The sequence below is a fragment of the Mus caroli genome, chromosome 14 (genome assembly GCF_900094665.2).
Source record: "Mus caroli chromosome 14, CAROLI_EIJ_v1.1, whole genome shotgun sequence".
Lineage (NCBI taxonomy): Eukaryota > Metazoa > Chordata > Mammalia > Rodentia > Muridae > Mus > Mus caroli.
Window position 1 is genome coordinate 70,791,221 of NC_034583.1, and position 20,587 is coordinate 70,811,807.

General features: G+C 42.0%; 1 protein-coding gene across 1 annotated transcript in view; it reads left to right on the forward strand.

The window, feature by feature from the left end:
• Positions 1–292: 292 nt before the first annotated feature.
• Olfm4 (olfactomedin 4) overlaps positions 293–20,587 on the forward strand; it is a 23,029-nt gene continuing 2,734 nt past the window's right edge. Inside the window, exons 1-4 of the mRNA XM_021182589.2 lie at positions 293–540; positions 6,142–6,294; positions 11,723–11,935; positions 14,107–14,266. Of these exons, the coding sequence (XP_021038248.1) occupies positions 361–540; positions 6,142–6,294; positions 11,723–11,935; positions 14,107–14,266 (706 nt within the window). The 5' untranslated portion in view covers positions 293–360. The remainder of the gene's footprint in view (positions 541–6,141; positions 6,295–11,722; positions 11,936–14,106; positions 14,267–20,587) is intronic.

Here is a 20,587-nt window from a genome sequence, read left to right on the forward strand (position 1 = left end):
CCNCCCCCCCCCCAGGAGCCTCTAAACTTTATCTCATCTACAAAGGCTACTTTGATTCTGTCTCCTTCAAGGAAGTATCAAGTTAGAAATCAGATATTGGCTTGAAGAAATTTATGTAAGTTAATATTTGTTGGGGGTGGGAGGGGGACCTGTATCTAAGGGCAGGCCACAGAGTGGGGCTTGGTGCAAGGTGTGGACAGGACTCAGGTTGCAGATGTCCCGACCCTCCTAGGGTGAGTCACATGTTCCCATGGGTACTTCCTCTTTCTTCACACACTGGCCATGGGGAAATCCCCACTGGGAGCTATAAGAAGCCCTGAGGCTCTGGGAAGAAGCCAGCATCTTAACTTAGAAGGCACGATGAGTTACAGCCTTCTCTTCCTCCTGGCCCTTCAGTTCTGCCTTGGCTCTGGCTCCAGGACAACTCTGACCTCTGCACATTCCCTGGAATTGACCACACCTCCAACATCACCCCAGGCTACAGCTGCCTGGTTGCCTCCGGGAGGCAATTCTTGGGCAGAAGGTGGTACTGTGTCTCAGGTGAGGGAGTTGCTGAGTCTGGGTGAGCTCTGTTCAATTTCCTTTTGCTCACTTTTTGGGGGACCTGAATACAATTTCATGGTTGACTAGACCTGGGCACTTTAAAGGATTTATGACTCTTTCTGTTCACTGGAGATGCTGGGAAAATGAATTAAAACCCGAGTGAAGTAATTAAATTGTTAGCAGGAGAGACAACAGCCCAGTTTTCTAGCTAATGTATTTGGGGAAAGGTATGTTCTAAAGAGGTTCTCCTCCCAGGGTGACCTGCAGGATCAGTGGTGAGGAGAATCTTAAAATCAGAATCCTTGATTCTACCCAGCACATGAGTTTATAACTCGGGCATTTAAAAAGTGTCCAATTGATTCTAATATGATGTCTGGGATGAGAGATTCAGGAGAGGGATACCAGAGTTGCCACTCCAGTCACTCCAACGGATTTGCTGCTCAGAGGTAGCACACTCTGAAGGAGTGAGACTCTCCAGGCAACATCTGGAGCCTTGACAGTTCCTCTGCACCTAGTTTATAAGGAAGATGGGTGATGGGACCGAGGTCATGGAATGGTCAGGAAAGCACCTTCCACACCAGCACAAGGACCAATGTCTGTGTTTCTAGCACCCACCTAGGAAGCCAGGTGAGGAGGCACTCATCTGCAACCCCATTACTGGTTGGAGGAGGCAGACACAGGCGAATCCCTGGGGCTTACTTGCCAACCATTCTAGCAAATTGGTGATCTCTGTATTCAGTGATAGATCTTATCTCAAGAAAAATTAAGTGACAAGTAGTAGAGAAAGACATATACTATCTCTACACACACATACACACACATATGCATACACACATATGCATACACACACAAGTGCATACACATGTACACATACATGCATACATACGTACATTCATTCATAATACATTCGTCAGTTATAAGAAGAGGAATTATTAATCTTGGGAAAAAAAAACACTGCATGTATTCATTTCCCAAGAGAATTCTTTTCAATCTTTTTTTTTTTTTAATATGGAATTGCTGGAACTGTTTCCAGTGCCAAACAACTACTGCAGTAAAATGAATGAATGAAGGGTCCATGTTTCACAGGGATCAGCCTGGAGAGGCTCCCGATGTACAACGCTTGGTTTGCCTAATTCTTTGGGGGTGAGAACTCGTTGGATTTCCTTTAAAAAATAGAGAGGCATGAAAGAGTGCAGGATGCGGGACAGGAAACAGTTGCCCACTTTACCTCTGGACCTTTCCTTTTTTTATATATATACTATTTTTTAATTGTTTATTTTATTTATTTACATTTCAAATGTTATCTCCCTTCTCGGTTTCCCCTTCACAAACCCTCTATCCCATCCGCCTTCCGCTGCTTCTATGAGGGTGCTCCCTCATCCACCTGCCCACTCCCGCCTCCCCACCCTCACATTCCCCTATGCTGGGGCATCAAGCTTTCACAGGACCAAGGGCTTCCCCTCCCATTGATCCCAGATCCCAGCTATCCTCTGCTACATATGCAGCTGGAGCCATGGGTCCCTCCATGTGTACTCTTTGGTTGGTGATTTAGTCCTTGGGAGCTCTGGGGGGTCTGGTTGGTTGATATTGTTGTTCTTCCCGTGGGGTTGCAAACCCCTTCAGCTCCTTCAGTTCTTCCCCTAACTCCTCCATTAGGGTCCCCATGCTCAGTCCAATGGTTGGGTGCATGCATCTGCATCTGTATTGGTCAGGCTTTCTGCAGAAGTCCTGCTCTGCAAAACTTCCCAGGTTGGTCTTGCTGAGGGTGACTTGTGCTTGAGGGCTCCTAACGCCTCAAAGTGCCTTCTTCAGAACTAACTAGGCATTTCATTCAGAGATCCTCTAGCCAGCCACTTTCATGAACTTGTCTGATTGGAAGGGTAAATTGGAAAAGAGGAGGGAGGGGGAGGGAGGGGTATTGACATTAGTTTCTTTAAAATCTGGGACAATGAAAATGTGATCAACAAATGGTTTGGATGGGACCCGGAGGAAAAGGGCATCAGTAATACCCAGTGAATGCCTAATGAATGCCAAGACTAGGTTAGTACACAGTGCATCTTATTTAACCCACAAGAGTTAGGTAAGAGTAAGGGTCCCATTTTAGAGTTGAATCTGAGGCTTACTATGGTGAGGGGTCATTGACTTAGAGTCCCCTGGGACATTTTACCTCCCCAGATCAGTCCATTCATACACTTTAGTTGTTTCATTCAGGTTTTAACTCATTTCAAAGGAGCCTGTTGTGAAAACCATCCCACTGCATGCAACTTTCTGTGTTTCCAGGGCACAGATGAAAATTGTCTTTAAAAGGGGATCAAGTTTAGAGAATCACAGTCATACTGGCTTCTCAGTAGCCAAAAATCTTATCTTGGGGTATTAAACAATTTCTGGGGACAATCAGAACAGCCTATTTTATTTCTGTTAGATGTGGTTAACAATAAGAATTTGTCATGAAGGTTCACAACCAATCAAAATCCAGCATTTCCGTGTAACATCATCAACTGCAATAATAGAAAATAAAATATCAGTGAGGAACAGAGGAATTCAAAGTGCCCACTGTCTGGTAAGAAGGCAAATATTTGAAAGTAGGCAAGAACTAGTAGTTAAATTGTACTGAGAGTCTCCAATTTCCTTCCTTGTTTGCTTATCTGCCTGGGGTGAGTGAGTCAGGCACCAACCTCCTTTTATAGTGGACCAGGTGTCAATTCCACTATAAACCTAATTTTCTAGGGCTGGCTGTCAGCTTGATGAGCTTGTTGGAAAGTAGTGGAAAACCCTTTTATAACTGTCATTGAGCAAGTTCCAAACGTATCATTTTCTGTACTTCTGAAACGTGGAGTACCATTATTTTACGTCGTGAATCTTTGTGGGCACTTAGACTTGGCTGCTAATTAGAGCCAATTGCGATCTTAAATCACCAATGTGAGTCACACTGTCTGCTGGAGGGCTCATAATGCCATGCGTGCCTCCAAAGAAGTGGCTGCTTCCTCTCACAGATGTCGAGAAGGCTCCTTAGAGTCACTGGCAGCGTTGGTCTGGGTGCCTTTGCTTTCAGGGTATGAAGCTGTTGGAAAAGTCCCTAGGGCATTCAGAATGAAAGTGAGCCTGATTGAGCCAGAATTGGTCTTAATCAACTTTTAATTCCAGAGCATGGGGTATTATAGACCTTAGTAACTGTTAACTGAATACATACCGAGTGCGAACTTTGTAGTACAGTCACTCTTGTGGGGCCCACAGGGTTCTACTTGCCCTCCACAAGAGGATCATGCATCCTTTCAAAGGCCAAGAGGACAAGCACTTGTCTTTGCTTCCCATTCCCACGTTTCACTCACGTAGTTTAAGCATTCACTGAAGAGGGGACTCATCACCATTAGCTTCATTGTCTTTGAATTCCAGGAGCAGAAATATCTCTAATGGGAGACACTGATCAAACTTATGGACCGTTTTGATGTCAGCCGAGCACACTGGGCTGGTGATAAGCAGGATGGAGTCTACAGAGGTGGGGCAGAGATGTTCAATAGAAGCCAGAGGAATGGCTGTCAGTGAGGCTCATAATTATTTGCGTGCCTTTCAGGTGAACTTCAGGACTGAAAGTTGCTAGCTAGTGGCTCCTAGTTGATTGTCTAGAGACTGTTTGATGATGTCCCCTGTTTCCTGAGCTGACAGGGCTTCTCAGAGAACTCTGGGAATGGTCCACCCTGTCTTGTGAAGCTAGTTAACCTCCTCTTGTCAATGCAATGCAAGATCTCTTCTTTGCTAGGTAGTTATTCTACTAAGGCATCTCTTCGAAAGCTTGTAAAAGACTTGGCATACCTATGCCAGAGTCTCTCTGTCTTTAGATGGAGTGATAGATCTGAGTCCAAGAGGATCCAGCCTCTCTGATGGACTCCTGGCCTGTATTCTCCAGTCCTTATCCATTCTTTGCAAAGACCCTCCTCCTCCCCACTTTAACCCCTTGCTCCATGTGCAGCACAGGCTTGTCCTATGCTTTTTTCCCTGATCCTTATGACAGAGGGATCTGATTCCACAAGAAAGGTCAATGCCAAGACTTTTCCTGGAATGGAGGGCTGGTAAGGGAACACAGTAAAAGGTAAAGTGATGGCAAACAAAGGGACTTGAGCTCGATCCCCAGAACCCCAAATTTAAAAGCCAGATGAGGTAGTGTGAGGTTGTTGTCACAGTGCTGGGGAGGGAGAGTGAGGAGGGTTCCTGAGGCTCACTGGCCAGAAGCTGGGCCTACTTGGTGAGTCCCAGGCCAATGAGAGATTGTCTCAAGAAAAAAGGGAAATGGTGCACAGGGTTGTCCTCCGGCTTCCACAGACAGACAGACAGACAGACAGGCAGGCAGACAGATATAACACTAACACATTTCATTCTAATCATTTTAGAGAAGCTTCATTTCATTTAAAAACTAGCACAGTCACTACCCTTACGAGTCACTGACGGGCCAAATCTCGATTACAGGAACATCTAATACTGAGAACAAGTTTGTTCATGAAGATCAGTAGGGTAGCTTGTGTGTAGAGCAGATACACTCAGCTGTCACCAGCTGATGTGAACTTTGAGGCATGGCTGGAATCTCTCCAGACTGACAACTGCTCTCTCCTCCTTAGTTTCATAAAGAGTCCCTTCAGGCTGATGCTCCATAGGTGAGCTTTGGGCTGGCCTTCCGATGAGATCATTAAAAGCCACAGCCAGTTGGCTGACAAAGCTCGCTCTGCAAGGCAATAGTAGTAATGAAAAATGTTAATTGTGCTAGGATCCCCTTGGGGTAGTTCAAAGGGGACAGAAGGAAAACAGAATCTTTCAAACCTGTCATTTTAAAATATGCAGTGGCATCGAAGTGTGAGCCTGAATATCTTAAAGAAACTTCAGATACGTTAATTTTTTTCTTTGCAAGTCGTAAGCTTAGAGAACTTCTATTTGAGAAATTTGTGAGTGAGATACAAACTCATACACTGCTCAGTTTTTGAGTAAATAGATGGCTTGTTTCCATTTGGAAAAAAATGCAAATTTTTATAATTTCCCAGCTGAAGAGGAGAGTTGAATTCTCACTGGATATCTTTACCATGGCCCACAAACCTTCATTTTTTTTTATTATAATTGAGAGAAACTGGGCTGGGATTGGAGTAAAAGCATGTGTGTGTGTGTGTGTGTGTGTGTGTGTAGAGACTCTGCTCACACAGCTTGCTTACTCCAGAGGATGGTCCATCAATCAGAGGGTCTCAATTTCATAGAAGAGGATATGAACTAAAGAGGTCACATCCTGCAAACAGTAGAACAGATGTGCAAATTTATTAGTCCCTTAAATGTCTCTTGTGTCTCCTCTTTATTTCCCTTTCTCTGCACAGAGACAACAGTGATTTCTTTAAGACTCCTCAAGCATGGGGACTCTTCCTTTGGGTACAAGCTACTGACACAGTGGCTGAACCAGCGGGTGGAGATGAGGTTTGGCTTGTCTCTGTGATGTTGTTCATTGATGTTGGCTTCTACTAGTTTGCCTCCAGTCACTCTTTTTGACAAGCAAATTTCTGTCATTTCTGGTGCCTAAAAGGTTCATTTCCTAGCTTATTACTGATGCTCATCTTTTGTCACTTACAGCCACTTTCCAATTTCACTGGGTCTGTGGACAGCCATGGGACCTGCCAGTGTTCTGTTTCCCTGCCGGACACCGCCTTTCCCGCTGACAGAGTGGAGCGCTTAGAGTACACAGCTCACATCCTTTCTCAGAAATTCGAGAGAGAGTTTTCTAAGGTAAGCATTTTCTTTTCAAACAATGAGTTGATTTATAGTAAATCTCTGAGCTCAGGAACTAGTAGAACTCAGGAAGAGAGTGGGATCAAGGTTTAGTGGAAAAATTTACTGCATGAAAAAAAAAATGCTGTTCTTCACACAGTGGGAACAAAATGGGAAACCCCTCTGGTCCAGCTTGCAGCTTTGATTGTTTGGTGGTTTCTCCTCTTTGGCCTTTTCCCACCTTTCCAGTTTTGATTTGTTTTCTCTCCCCTCTTCTCTGTTCTCTTTGGATCTAGTCTGTCTTACTTCTTTGCCATATTTTTCTTCAATTGCTATTCTATTTTTTGTTCCCAGTGGTTTCCTATTCACTTTGCCTTAATTCTTCTTCTTGTTCATTCTTCCATAGTTTTCCTATTTTCCCTTTTTGATTCTTTTAATTGTTGCGCTCTTGTTGGTATTCTCTCTCCTTTAGATGGTCCTTTCCCTTCTTCCTTCCTTCCTCCTCTCCCTCCTCCTCCTCTTCCTCCTCCTCTGGGTTTTCTTCCTCCTTTCCTTTCTCTTTCAAATCTTCTCTTTCCCATTCTCAATTTACCTTCCTGATTTTCTTCCTTACCTCTTTGACTTTCCTTCCTCCTTTAATGTTGCATACATTTAAATCTGTGTAAATCCCCCCTTTCTTCCTCCCCCTCTTTCTTGGGAGTTATTTTTGATTGTCACAAGAGGAACATTTCATTCCCCATGTCTCCCATGAAACCAAAAATTATAGGCTTCTTTAGGAATCTGAGTGGAGATTAATAGGTCTCTTGGCCTTGGGAAAAACCCTAGTTAGAACCTTCTGGTTTCTGCTCTGCGCAGCCGCAGGAATTTGTTCTAAAGGGTTTACCTTTCTCTTAGCCTGTTGGAGCAATGCGACTTGCCATTCCAGTTTCGACCCCATTTCAGCTTTTTGCCACGCTACAAATCAACTGGGAAGGCTTCTGTTTTATGCCCAGGTGAAGTACAGGCTAGAATATAATCACATTATGCATTATTTAATACAACCCCATCAATTTACAAGGAGTTCTGGCTTTACTGCAGCCAAATAAGTTTTCCTTAGCAATTTAAGTATAGCCACTACCTCAACATCCAATGTAGTTATCCTTTAAGACAAAAAATTATGGCAAGCCCGAGACCCTGCTTTCAACTTGAATTGGTAGATAAATATTCTAAGTTAAAATGAGTGTCCAGGAAAATGTGTTTGACTACTCCAGGAACCTAGCTTCCCAAGAAATAAAATGTCCTTGAATTAATCAGCAGAAAAGGCACAGCACTAAATTATAAATTCCATCCATTAATATTCATAGCCTTATTCCAGCATAATCAAGTGGAGATAAGAAGTTATGCATAAAAACATAACAAGTAGAGGAAAATCCTAGGTAAAGACCTTTTTCAGTTGGAGTCATTTACTTTGAAATCGTGGAAGCCCCTGATTTGTATGGCATCTTTGCTGGCAGGAGTGTGAAGGGCAGTTTGAAACCTCAAGCCACTTCAGGGAGAGCTTGTGGCCTGGCAGGTTTGTGAATGTGGGGCATTTAGTTCCAGTGCCTAAGTGGGCATGGCCAGGTGGCACCTGCTTTGCTAATAATTGGAGGAGAATGGGAACAGCATAGGTGAGACAATTTTTAGTTCTGAAGGTATCAGCAGTTTGTCTGTCTACCCCGGCCCCTCAAATCAAATGGAAGCCTAACAGAGGAGTTTACTATCAGCTGAGGTTTGCAGGGCTGATTTGCTATGGTAAATGGCACCAGTTATAACAGTAGTGACCTTCATTGGCATCTGTCCAAGTGCTTCTAGGTGTCCCTACTCTTTCAAGCAAGCCTTTAATGGAGATAGGCAGGACTCCTCCCTCCCACTTTAATGACAGAAAGCCCAACATTCACATGGGGAAGGGGACTTCCCCTGAGGTCATTCCTCTCTTGGCTGCTATATTCAGGTCAGGGATTTGAGCCTTCAGAATCAAGGCAGATCTTTCCCACCTGTCTAGGCTGTTATTACTCTTCTGAGAAGACCCAAGGTATGTGCTAGGTCAGTTATGCCTTCAAATCCCGAGTTATCTCTTTAGCTGAGGGCTTCTGGATTTCTAGGTGAATTATTATAGCTGTCTCCAGGCTGTCTTGGAAATCACCATTTATCTAGGAACCTGGGGGAATGCCCATTCTGAGCAGGTGAAAGGCTTGAGACTGCCTTCCATTAATTCATTATCTGTCAGTACACAGCGAAGTCAGGAGCTGCCTCTGAAGAAAATACCGAAAGCCTTTTAGATTTTTCCATTACTTGTGACACACCCTGTATGGCCGTACCTAGGAAGGAGATGACATAAAAGGCAGCTCAGGTTTTGTTTGTTTGTTTATTTTGTTTTCTTTCTCTCAAGGTTCCTAGTCTTTGGGGTAAGTCGTTTAATATGACACATTTGCTAATAGATGCTCATGCATGAGAAGGTTGAGGCAGCCTGGGAGATATTTGAACAACCTATAAACAAACAACATTGATTGAGCAATGCTTTGTGCAGTGGAGTAAAAGTAAATTAAAAGGTCAGATTGAAAAAAAACACTGAAATTGCCATTTCTCTGTTCATTTCTAGAATTTATAGAGCATCTATTAGTGAGGCCCCTTGTGTACACAATCTCTGGTCTCTAATAATCTTGCAAGCTTGATGTCGTTATCCTTGTTTTGGAAAGTATAGTAAAACTTAGAGAATTTAAGTGATTTGCCCAGTGGGTACTGAAGTTAGATTTGAGCTCAGGCAGTTCTTGTACCAAAATACTGCACATTTTGATGATATTTTCAAGGTCAATTAACCTAATTACATTCGCTTTTAAGAATATGTTGAAAATAACAGTATGTTTCAAAGTCCATTTACTTATATCAAGTAATCTGGCTACAGTTATCATCATGGGTTTTGAGGAGCCAATAGAACTATGAACCAGACTAATTAATTAGTCAGATAGCCACCATATTATCTCTTTATTTATGACAAGGCCACATTAATTGTAAGAAACAACAGCAGCATCTCAAAATAGACTCCAAATAAACCATATATATATATGTATCCATGACATAGTTAAGTGGATACCAATAAAATAAAATGATGAATCTTAGCCTGGTGACTTGAAGGCAAGCGTGGTGAATGTTCCCAGGCTCACACTTGGCTGTAGTGATGAAACTGGGGCAAAGATGTTGCTCCAGCTATGTGTCCTCTCCATATTAGACCCATATCTCTGTTAGCACATTTTACAGCAGCCCTGGCCTGTAAACGCCAGTAGTAGCACTTGACCAGTCCTCAATGTGACAACCAAAATGTCTTTAGACATGACAAATATCCTCTTGAGACAAACTCCCCACTTGGGCCTCCTCTCTCTGCTCAGAACAAGGATTCTAAATCCAGGAGGGAGAAATGTGCTAAAGATGCTACACGCCAGTGGTGTGGGGCTGGACCCATCACTGGGTAGCTCCCGTGCTGTTACTGAGCCGAGACTATTCAGGACAAATCCTCAGGTTCTCAGAGCTGCCTGCGCCATCTCCATGTACAAAATCTATACAAACTGCACATTTCACGTGTGAAATCTTTCTGGCCCATCTTCAGATTTTCTCCTGCCCACCATAATTGTGGATAATTCCAGTTTTTCCTGAATACCACTCAGCTCTTCTCCAAATGTCAGCAGAAAGGATTGCCCTTCAACAATTTCTGGCAGACTAAGAGAGACCTTTTGTTTTACATCTGAATTTAAGGAAAGCCCAGCACAAATTCTCAGAGGCCACAAACTCTAGGCCATGCCTTGGGTTTCTGTGAGAATGGGGGTTAGGTGGGGTGGGGTGGGTGAGGGACCGCATTCTATTCAGCAGAGATGACTGTTGCATCGCTCATTTGCTCAGAGCAGGAGCTGTAATGTGCCACCAAAGTGTTCCAGGAAAGCCAAGGCTGTTTCATTTGTTCCAAGAGCTGGTGAGGCCAAATGCCACCAAGCTCATTCATTTCTCAAACTTCCATTTCCGCACTGGATCGGTACATTATTACATTTTTACCACAGGCAAGGTTCTGTGACCATTTTTTTTAAAGAAGTTGAAACCTGAATACCTTATGTCTGTGCTTATTTTTGGGGGGTCTGGGGAGGGGAGCTTGTTTGTTATATGCACCTCCCATGCTTTAAAGAAATACCTACATACACACACATATCATGATTCCTATCAGCCTCTGAGTCATGGAGTGTCTGATGGCAGCAAACATCGCTTGCCTGAGGAGATACAGTAGTTGTGCCAAGGGCTGCAATTCCAAAGTTCATTAGACACCTCTTTTCCTGAGGCCCTAGCTCTGAAGGTCCATGGCCTATGAGTCTATTCTAATTTTCATGGTGAGGTTAAGTGGAAGGGTTACAATGACAGGAGTTAGGGCTGCCTTTGTCATTAGAGAGACCACGGGTCAACATCTGTCTGAATTCATCCAGGCGCTTGACATTACTGCAGTTTGGGGAGAAGTATTACTTATGCTCACATTTTAAAAAAAGAAACTGAAAGCAGCAACTTTTTAATGAGCAGGTCTTTGAAAAAGCCATGACATTTCTTTTAGAGATCACATACCAAGAAAAGTGTCCCTGACTGTTTATTGAAATATCCTTTTGGAGATTCCAATTATACACTCAACCACCAAGGGAATTTTTGGAACCTTAACTTAATGATCAGACATTCAAATGTATGCAACAAATGTGTAATTTAAAGGTCTGATTGCAATAATCAGTTCTTAGAATAAATGTGAGCTCACTTAATGAAATGTGCATTCTGCAGTTGTGCCTACACTCACAAACTGTATAGAAAGTTGGGTCCTTGTCCTTCTTTGTAAAAGGCAGAGGGGCTCAAAATTCTTGGCACATGATTCACAAAGTAATGATTCTACTCAGTGCATTTCTTCTCTTCTAGAAAATACTGAGACTTAGAGAGAGCAATGGCTCTAAACTAAAGGCTGGTAGAGGTAGTGATTGTCCCCAAAGTACATTTAATAATGTCTTGAGACACTTTTTGATTGTCATAACTGGGAGCAACTGAATATCCTACAGTGTACTGTATAGCACCCCACAAGAAAAAGACTTGCTTGAAATGTCAATAGCACCAAAGCTGAGAAACTCTGATTTCGAGCAAATGAGCTGAGAAGGGAGATGATCCCAACTTGTGCAGTCTAGTGAGCTAACATCCTCAGGCTTTGAAATGGAGATTAAAATATACATACGGATTATTTTCAGTATATGTGAGACCAAAAGCCTCTATAATGTGGTATTTTTAGTTTGCATTTGGATAAAAAAATGCGTTCTTCTGCAGTGACTGACAAGGATCAGATAATCTTCACATCTATCATAGCAGAGGAAGTCTACTTGATATCACTCTGTGAGTTGACATAAGCTTTTTGTTTCTCCTCTAGGTGAAGGAGTATGTCCAGCTAATAAGTGTGTATGAGAAGAAGCTCCTGAACCTGACGGTCCGAGTAGAGGTCATGGAGAAGGACAGCATCTCTTACACAGAACTGGACTTTGAGTTGATTAAGCTGGAAGTGAAGGAGATACAAAAACTGGTCTTACAGCTGAAGAAGAATTTTGTTGGAAGTACAGATATTATTGACATGCTCGAAGTGGAGGTAAGGAATGATTGATCTCTTAGTATATCAAGAATGTATTTTGGGGCTAGGAGTGGTGGCGTATGCCTTTAACCCCAGCACTTGTGGGGCAGAGGAAGGCAGATCTTTGTGTGTTCAAGGCTAGCCTGGCCTACAGAGAGTTTTCCAGGACAGCCAAAGTTGTTACACAGAGAAACTCTGTCTCAAAACAAACAAACTAAAATAAAAAGGTTTCATTCAGTAACTTAACAAGTGCCTTGACCTGGATGGGCTATCTCTTTCCTCAACCATAATTCTGCTACTGTCTCAGGACCATGAGGTCTATCCATGTTTTGTTTTTGATGGTTGCCTATTCTTACAAAATAAGTTAAGTGTATTGGGAACATATTGACTGAGAAGAGGATGTCAGACACCAAGAATTCTGCCTCAGAAATAAATGACCTTTCTGGTTTATGGAAAGTGGTACCATAAATCTTAATGACTTGTCTTTGGCCACTTGAAGTCAGGCATCTTCTCTGTCCTGGATTTATCCTCATGAGGCTAGAAGCACAGTTTCCCTGATTGCGGGTATCTTCCCTTTTTGAATGACCACCTATTTCTCTTAGAATTATTCTCCACATACTGAAATTTCCTGTGTATCAGGCCTTATGTAGATCTGTTTAGAGTTGTTTTGTACAAGGTAATAGATATGAATCAATTCCTAGTCTTCCGCATGCAGCAATCCAGTTTGACTTGTGCAATTTGTTGAAGGTGCTGTCTTTTCTTCAGTGTGCATTTTCTGCCTTTTTGTCGAAAGTCAGGTGTCCACTGGTGTGTGTGGAGTTATATCACCCTCAATTCTATTACATTGATCCACGTGTCTGTTTTTAATGCCAGTGCCATACTGATTTTTTTTATTACTATGGCTCTGTAGTACAGCTTGAAATGTGGGATGGTGATTTGTCCAACATAGCAATAAAACAGCTCTGGATGGCATATTGCTATACCCATAGATCAGTGCATCTCTCAACACTCAGCACCGAAGCTTCTTCTTGAAATAGATGGTAATTAACATAGAGACTGACAGCCGTACAATGTGCAGAAATTGAAAGACTCTGGAGTATTCAGTTCTGAATGTGATGTGGTTACCACACCAACCTCAATGCTCAGGGACCTACCCAGAAAGAGGGGGCACAAAGATGATAAGAGCCAGAGGTGGTGGACTATTTTAAGAAAACAACATTCTCCAGGTACAACAGAGCAGACACCCAACAAACTCACAAAGGCTGACGGCATGCATACAGTGTGTGCAAGCTCAAGGAAGATGAAAATCTGAGCATGAGGGAGGGACGTTGGGCACAAAGTCCCACCCCTAGCCCAGAAGCTATTGGTAAATGATAGCTCCTAAATTAGTTTTCTTTAATTGAATGATGCTGGGTACATCAACCACACTGCAGAGTAACCCTGTGCTCAGGAGTAGATTGACAGCACAAATCGGGCTCCATGTTTTTAGTTGCTTTTCTACCTTTATTTTTCGTTCTTTAGAAGGAAAGAACATGAAGTTGAACCAGTGCGCAGCTGGAGGATCAGGGAGGATTTGGGGGAAGGGGAAGAATAGGATAAAATATATTGTGTAAAATTCTCAATGAACATACTGAAAAATAAAGCATTTAGGAATTAAGCCAAAAAGTATATCTTGTGAATATGTTTTAGCAAAGTCTTTAAAGATCTATGGATAAGATTATCATATTAATGTTATGGTTGGGTAATTTACATCAACCAGCATTTACCAGCACAGTCATGACACGGCCTATAATTGAGAATTCTAGTTACATGTTTTAGAATTTACATTTTTTCTCTAGCCCTCACCATTCATTAGAAACTTAATTATAATACAACATGAGTAAACACGAGTTTATAGGGGAAGGTTATTAGAAATGAACTTTAATGGACATTTGTGAATGCCTGGAGTGAGCCTGTGCTCTATTATTAAAGCTGTTAAAATCTTTGCCATTTTCTTCTTGTCACACACATTGCCTGAGATGTGACAGGCGTTCAGTCTAAACCATAAAATGTATTCTTCCAAATGAAACCATTCAGAAGAATCTCTGGTGTATTCTGTAGCAATGTTTCACTAAATGACAAATTCAGCCCCAGAATGTTTATGAAAGAAATTGCACAATAATATAAAGTCTGAATTTTTATTTCTTTAGATAAGGAATATGACCCTCGTGGTAGAGAAGCTGGAGTCGCTAGACCAAAACAATGTCCTTAGCATTCGCCGTCAGATCTTGGCTCTGAAGACCAAGCTGAAAGAATGTGAGGCCTCCAAAAGTGGCCTTGTGCCTGCCACACCCCCTCCTCCTGCTCCTGGTAAGCTCTGCTCTGTATCTGTTTTTACCACGGGAGACCCCATAATGAGCCTTGATTTGGGGTGGGGTGGGGTGGGGTGGGAATTGTAGTAATGGAGGTAGCAGGGCAGTTTTGCAGTTCTGAGTTTATTCTTCTACACTTTAATTTCTCTCACTTTCAACTGGTTTTATTAACAGTATTCTGGGTTTCACAGAGGAAGAACATGGTAAGCTTTTGTAAACAAAGCCCACTAGCTACACATAATTCCTTTTGCACTGGCCTAGCAGGAAGGCTGTTAGGATAAGAGCTATGAAACTGGGGATGGTAGAGCATCTAGAATCTTTAAGTGGTATTGCCTTTTGGTAGATGATAAGGGCCGACTGGCTCAGTTAGGCACAGGTTGGGTGTGTGCCTTCGTTTTTCTGCTATTCCTCTCTTTTTGCCCTCTTTTTCACACTCCTCTGCACTTCACACACCTCTGATGTGCGTGCTGGGGGTACCTGCTGCATTCTGAGTCCTGGAAGTCACTGAGAATTAAAGGGAGTGTGGTCTCACGTACTATGGGCATGCCTTGCTGCCCATCAAACAGGAAAGGATCTCATTCTCTCCCAGGTTCCCCAGGTTAACTCCAGAACAATAAGTGTGTGGGAGGGAGGGGTGGGGGCGGAGCAGGCAGGTACTTAAATTCATCAGTGAATGGAAACAGGGGAGTGGCAGCTCAGAGAGAATAGCTTTGGAATCCTTGACTTTACCAGCTATGTGGCTGCAGAGAAAAGATCCTTTATCTTATTTGTGAAATGGGAGAATAATTGTGCTCACCTTATAGGGTTGCTATGGGGATTAATGAGACAGTGCTCGGGAAGCTCAGGGCTCTGTAATCAGCATCCACACACCGGCAATGGATATTATTAGTAATCATGATAATTGAAGTGAAAACCTGGCTGTGAACAGAGAAAGTGCTAAATCCTGGTACACTGAAGGAGCTTCCTCCAGGATATCACTCACATCCTTCAGCCCATTCCCTTAGAGAGACCACACCAAAGGAACTTTTCTCAGGGTCTTAAGCATTTGAGCCTGAATGGAAACTATTGCTTGTCATCAAATTGTGAAGCCCTTGTTGTGTTTATGAATTCCAATTCTCATAAGCCTTTTCCTTCGCAGTGTATATTTCTGAATCTTGCCATTGTAACTCATTTCTTTAAGGCATCAATCAGCTAGGACTATAGTTATAAAAGCCTTTTGGTCTTGTTCAGTGGACATGTCTCTCCAATTGTTGTTAGAGGTCTGTTCTAATCTGACTTACAGAGGGCATTTAGGTGAGGACCGTGTTCTGTCTTCAGAGACAAACTAAACCTGAATTGATCTGAGATCAGTGTTTAACATGTCAGAAGTGGGAGCTGGTTCTGTTGGGCCAGACAGCTCTTTAAGGTGAGATTCAAGCAGTGTCATGACCTCTGATAAAGATGAGCAGGTAGGCCCCAGCAAATATCTCTCTTGTAATAGATTTTCCTGGCATTGGTTTCTGGAACTGAGGATATTTTAAAGCAAGAATGAGTAACTGGGGCCTCTAACTTAGTTTTCTGATGTCCCAGTGGAGGGGCTTGAGTCTGAAGAATGCAGCTTTCTTTCTTTCTTTCTTTTTTCTTTTTATTTCTTTTTTTTTAATGCAGCTTTTCTTGAAGGCACACCTGCGCTCAGTGACAGAGTCCGTGCTGTAACACGTATTCTGTCCCTAGTCAGGTGTCAATCACGTAGGGGTAGCATTGACGAAGAAAAATCCCTTGCTTAGCATTTAGGGAAGAAAGCAAATGGGCCTTTTGAGTGAGTTTCCTTAGATATATTTCCGGAACCTTCCCTTGGGCCTTTACATTTAGACTTCTGTGAACTATTTCTGCCCAGCTGTGTTGTTTAAGCAAACTGAACCCAGCCTTCCACTCACTTTTGCACAACCTTGGCTGCACCTGGACCCCTGCCAAGTCACTTGGCCCTTCTACAGCTTTGTTCATATTATATTTATGATGTTTATATTAAGCTGAATTTTGTCATGTTTTTAAATCAATTTCTTTCACTTGCTCTCCTCATGTTTGGATTGGTTGATAATGCAGAACTGGAAAATCCCCAGGCACCACACAGTTGTGAGCCTGTGGAGACTTTAATTAAAGTTCCTCACTATTATGGGACTTTAAAAATCTGTCCTGTCTGCTTTTTTTTCCCTTGCAGAGTTGCATAGAACAACAACAACAAAAGGACTGTATGCAGGCATCTCAGCTCTAAAATAGCTTTACACTCTCCTGGCTCCCTTGCAGCTGTAGTGGGCTAAACTAGTGATCAGCTTGAACCCAGTGTATGTCAGTTGTAATACAATGCAATGTATGCTGTGTGTGTGTATGTATATGTGTGTGTGTGTGTGTGTGTGTGTGAGAGAGAGAGAGAGAGAGAGAGAGAAAGAGAGAGAAAGAGGTATGTGTATGCATTTGCATGTGTGTGGGTATGTGTGTGTTGCTGCAAAAACATCTTTTCCTACTTCATTTTACAGAACTTTCTAACTTAAAATAACTGGTCTTATATTTATGGGCCCCTCCCCCAACAACTGACTCCATTCTATTTTTTCCCTCTGAATCTAAATGACAGACAGCACTGTATTGAATATATATATACATATATATATATATATATATACCATATATATATATATACACCATATAAATATATATATACATATGGTGAGAGTTCTCAGGGGTCACATTGTTATGTGAGGACTTTGTAGGTCCTTATGTAGGCTTTGTAGGTCCACAGGAGGTACATAAGTAAAGGGTGGGTGACTGGATGAGACATAGAAGTCTCTAGAAAGGGGCAGGATAAGTTTCTAAGCTTAGAGATGCTGGGTTGTGCTGGAAATACATCCAGTGACTCAGAATCAATTTATTTTCATTTTCCTTACAATTATAACCATTTTGCTCACCTAATTCTTTGGTTGTTTTGGAACGTTTTGAGACAGGGTTTCACTCTGTAGCCCAGGTTTGCCTGACATTCATGTCAAGCCTATATTCTAAGGCTTCTAAGTATTGGGCTTAAAAGTGTGAGCCACTATACCTGGCTTAATCACCTGATTGTTACAAGCTAACCGTATTTTCTCTAGTCTTAGTACATAAGACAGCATAGTTGATCAGGTGAGAATCTGCACTGACAGACCTGCAATTAAGCATTCACTGTAGGCATACCATGTTTGGCTTGGAAAATCCACTCTATTAGTTTAAAAAGTTTGCCTAGCCATATTTCAAGGCTCAGGACCAGAGCAGGAGGTAATGGATTGCATGATGAAGAGAATACCCCTGCATAGAGAATTCATTGCTCCACATTCTATAAATACATCAGATGTGTAGCAGTCTGGATGTCTAGTGTTTTATAAATGAGAGGTTGGGTTTAATGATTTGATTAGTCTCTTATTCCTTTATGTAGTAGGCCCTCTTATGTTTGCTAGGACTATCAGAAGGGGTGAAGAAACACCTAGAAGCCACTATCTAGGAAAGAGCCATGTAAACCAGATTCTATGTCCTGATGTGATTATAATGAAGGTGGCTATACTTGATGGAGTCGCATTTACAAGCCTTATCCCTGTTCTTCCTAACAGTCCTGCAGGGTAGGCATTGCTTATTTGACTTAAGGAAACCGAGTCTGAGACCGTTAAGCAACAGAAGAGTGGAGTCAGGATTTAGACTGGAGCCTGTCTGCTAATACCTTCTCTGTGCTAGGCTGGTGTGTGTCCATAGCTGCTCTAACAAAGCGGGTGTCACTGTGGTTTCTGGAACAACAAGGCAGTTCCAACAAGGCATCCACCTGATCAGCTCTTAGTTAGCTTTGCTACCTTGCTCACAGAGCAGCTGGAAGGATCCTCTGGATCCTGACCTTTTGGTGCTTTTCTCTTTTCCACCAGCACATGCAAAATGTTTCACTGGCCCTTGGTAGTTATTGGATCATGGGCTGGACAATTGATTGTTGCCAAAGGGTCCTGATGAAGTTGGGAAGGGAAATGAGTAATAAAGGGAGTAGAGTATATCTAGCATCTTGACATGAAGGCAAGGGTAGAAAAGGGTGTGAAATAAAGCTGAGCCAAGCATATAGGCTTAGGATATAGCCTTGGGTGGAAGATCCAAATAAAAAGGGTACAGGAGGGTGGCACTCTGCTGAGAGTTGGCTCCAAGATGGCTGTCAGTTTGGATAGTTTCCTTAAGGTTTGTTTCTGGCCACTGGGGAAGCCCTCCACCCTTTGTCCCTCTGACTTGTCACTGCTGAAGCCACAGCTGCAGTTCTGCCAGTAACACTTCCCCCATCTTCAGTTCCTATTTCTACTTCCTTTTGTCAAGATCCAGGGCACTAAAAATATCCCAATGGGGGAGGAGACAGAAGGGAAGTAATGAAACAGATTAGATGAGTATTTGGGAATGACTGGAGATGAGGGGGACAAATGGAAGCATCATTTAAGTTTAATCTTTGTACCATGCACAGTTTAAATTTCTGGTCAACTTAAGAAATGATAGACCTATTATCAGTAGGAACACTATTAGTACTATATTTGAAGTAGAATTATTGTTTTAACGATGGAACTATTGCTGTAATTTTAGCAGAATTAATAGTGGATTTTGGTTCCTTCATATCTAAAGATTTTACATTGGAGACAGGCTGGTCTATCTTTAAACCCCTAGTAATATGAGGATAAGTTATACGCATCATCAACTTTTCTGAAATATTGTGTTACTGTTGGTTTGGGATATTTTCTTTCCAGGAAAGTCAGGTTCAATGAAGCAAGCAACCCTTAAGTCTTCCAACCTGAAAGAAGAGAAGTGACTTTGATTTCCTCGCTGTGAAATGTAGTTGCATAAATAAGCTCTCTTCTAGGTATTTTAAGCAGAAAATCCAGCCTTAGCCTATGGAAATGGGAACAGTTTTTGTTATCGTTAAGCTGAACACACTGCTAACTTTATTTTAATAATTCATGCGTTGTTTCATAAACAAAGGCAAACAAGCATTCATCTGAGGGATCACTTTTAGGGGAAGAAATAATAATTTATAATTTTATTTATTATTTCTTTAGCAGAGAGCAGTCTCTTGGCTGAACACACGTTGCTTTTTTATTTATGAAATGGTGCATGTATTATTAAAATAAACCTGTGACTGTGTTCTGCCTAATGATATGCAAAATTATTTGAGGTTGGGTACAGTGTGGTTTTATTTCTCTACCTGTTGTATGGTTGGCTGGCTTTCCCACCAACTGTGGATTTATGAGAGCATTTAAGGAGCACGTATTTAATTCTGAGACTGAAAAGTCCCAGCAGATTGGAAAAATAAAAGCAGGATTTCTAGTAATGGTCTCACCTCCCAGCAGTCCTTGAGTAAGGAGGGGAGAGAGCAAAGCATTTAGCAAGGAGAGGAACGGGTTTTTCCCTCTTGGACCCAGGCTGTCACTTGGTTCCCCTTAATTCCTGGTGCTAGTCTCAGGCAGTTCAGAGCAACTTTGCTTTTGGCTCCAGTTCATGCCTGCGCTCTCCATGGCTCTGTGTTTCCTCCTGGGCACTTAGAGCCAGAAAGAGTGTTCATGTACTGCTCTCTTTCTCCTTTCTTCCTTCTTTTCTTCCTTCCTTCTCCCTCCATAATTGGAGCAGCAAACAAGGAAAATGACCTCAAATGTACCAAACGTTAGATATTTTCATTGTTATCCAATAAAGTATCTTACTATTTTTTAAAGACCAATATTTGTTATAATACCAGAAAATGTGTGTCCAGTTCTTTGGATAGATGTTATGAAAATGCTGGAGAAATTATATATATATATATATATATATATATATATATATATATATCACAAACCCTTTTGGTTGGCAGGCATTTTGGAGAGTATACAAATAAACGGCAAGTTGCCCAGCTGGGGTAACTTATCCAAGGGTTACGTGGAATGAAGATTCAGAAGATCAGTGCATCAGGTGCCATGTGATTGTACACATGTTTGTACAATGGCTGTGTCAGAATGGGAAGGATGAAATACTTGCCTGCCATTCTATGGGGGCAGTAGCACATGGGTTATGAAGAGCAGTGCTCATCTAAAGCTCTGAGGAAAGATGGTCAGCAAATGACTTAGGTGATGGGATGTCCATTGCTAAATGACTCCATAGCTTCTCAAGGCTGAAATCTCATTCTCATAGGACTATCTGTTTGGACGTATCAGATGCTGTATTTAAAACAACAACAACTTCTTTCTTTTCTTTTCTTTTCTTTTCTTTTCTTTTCTTTTCTTTTCTTTTCTTTTCTTTTCTTTTCTTTTCTTTTCTTTTCTTTTCTTTTCTTTTC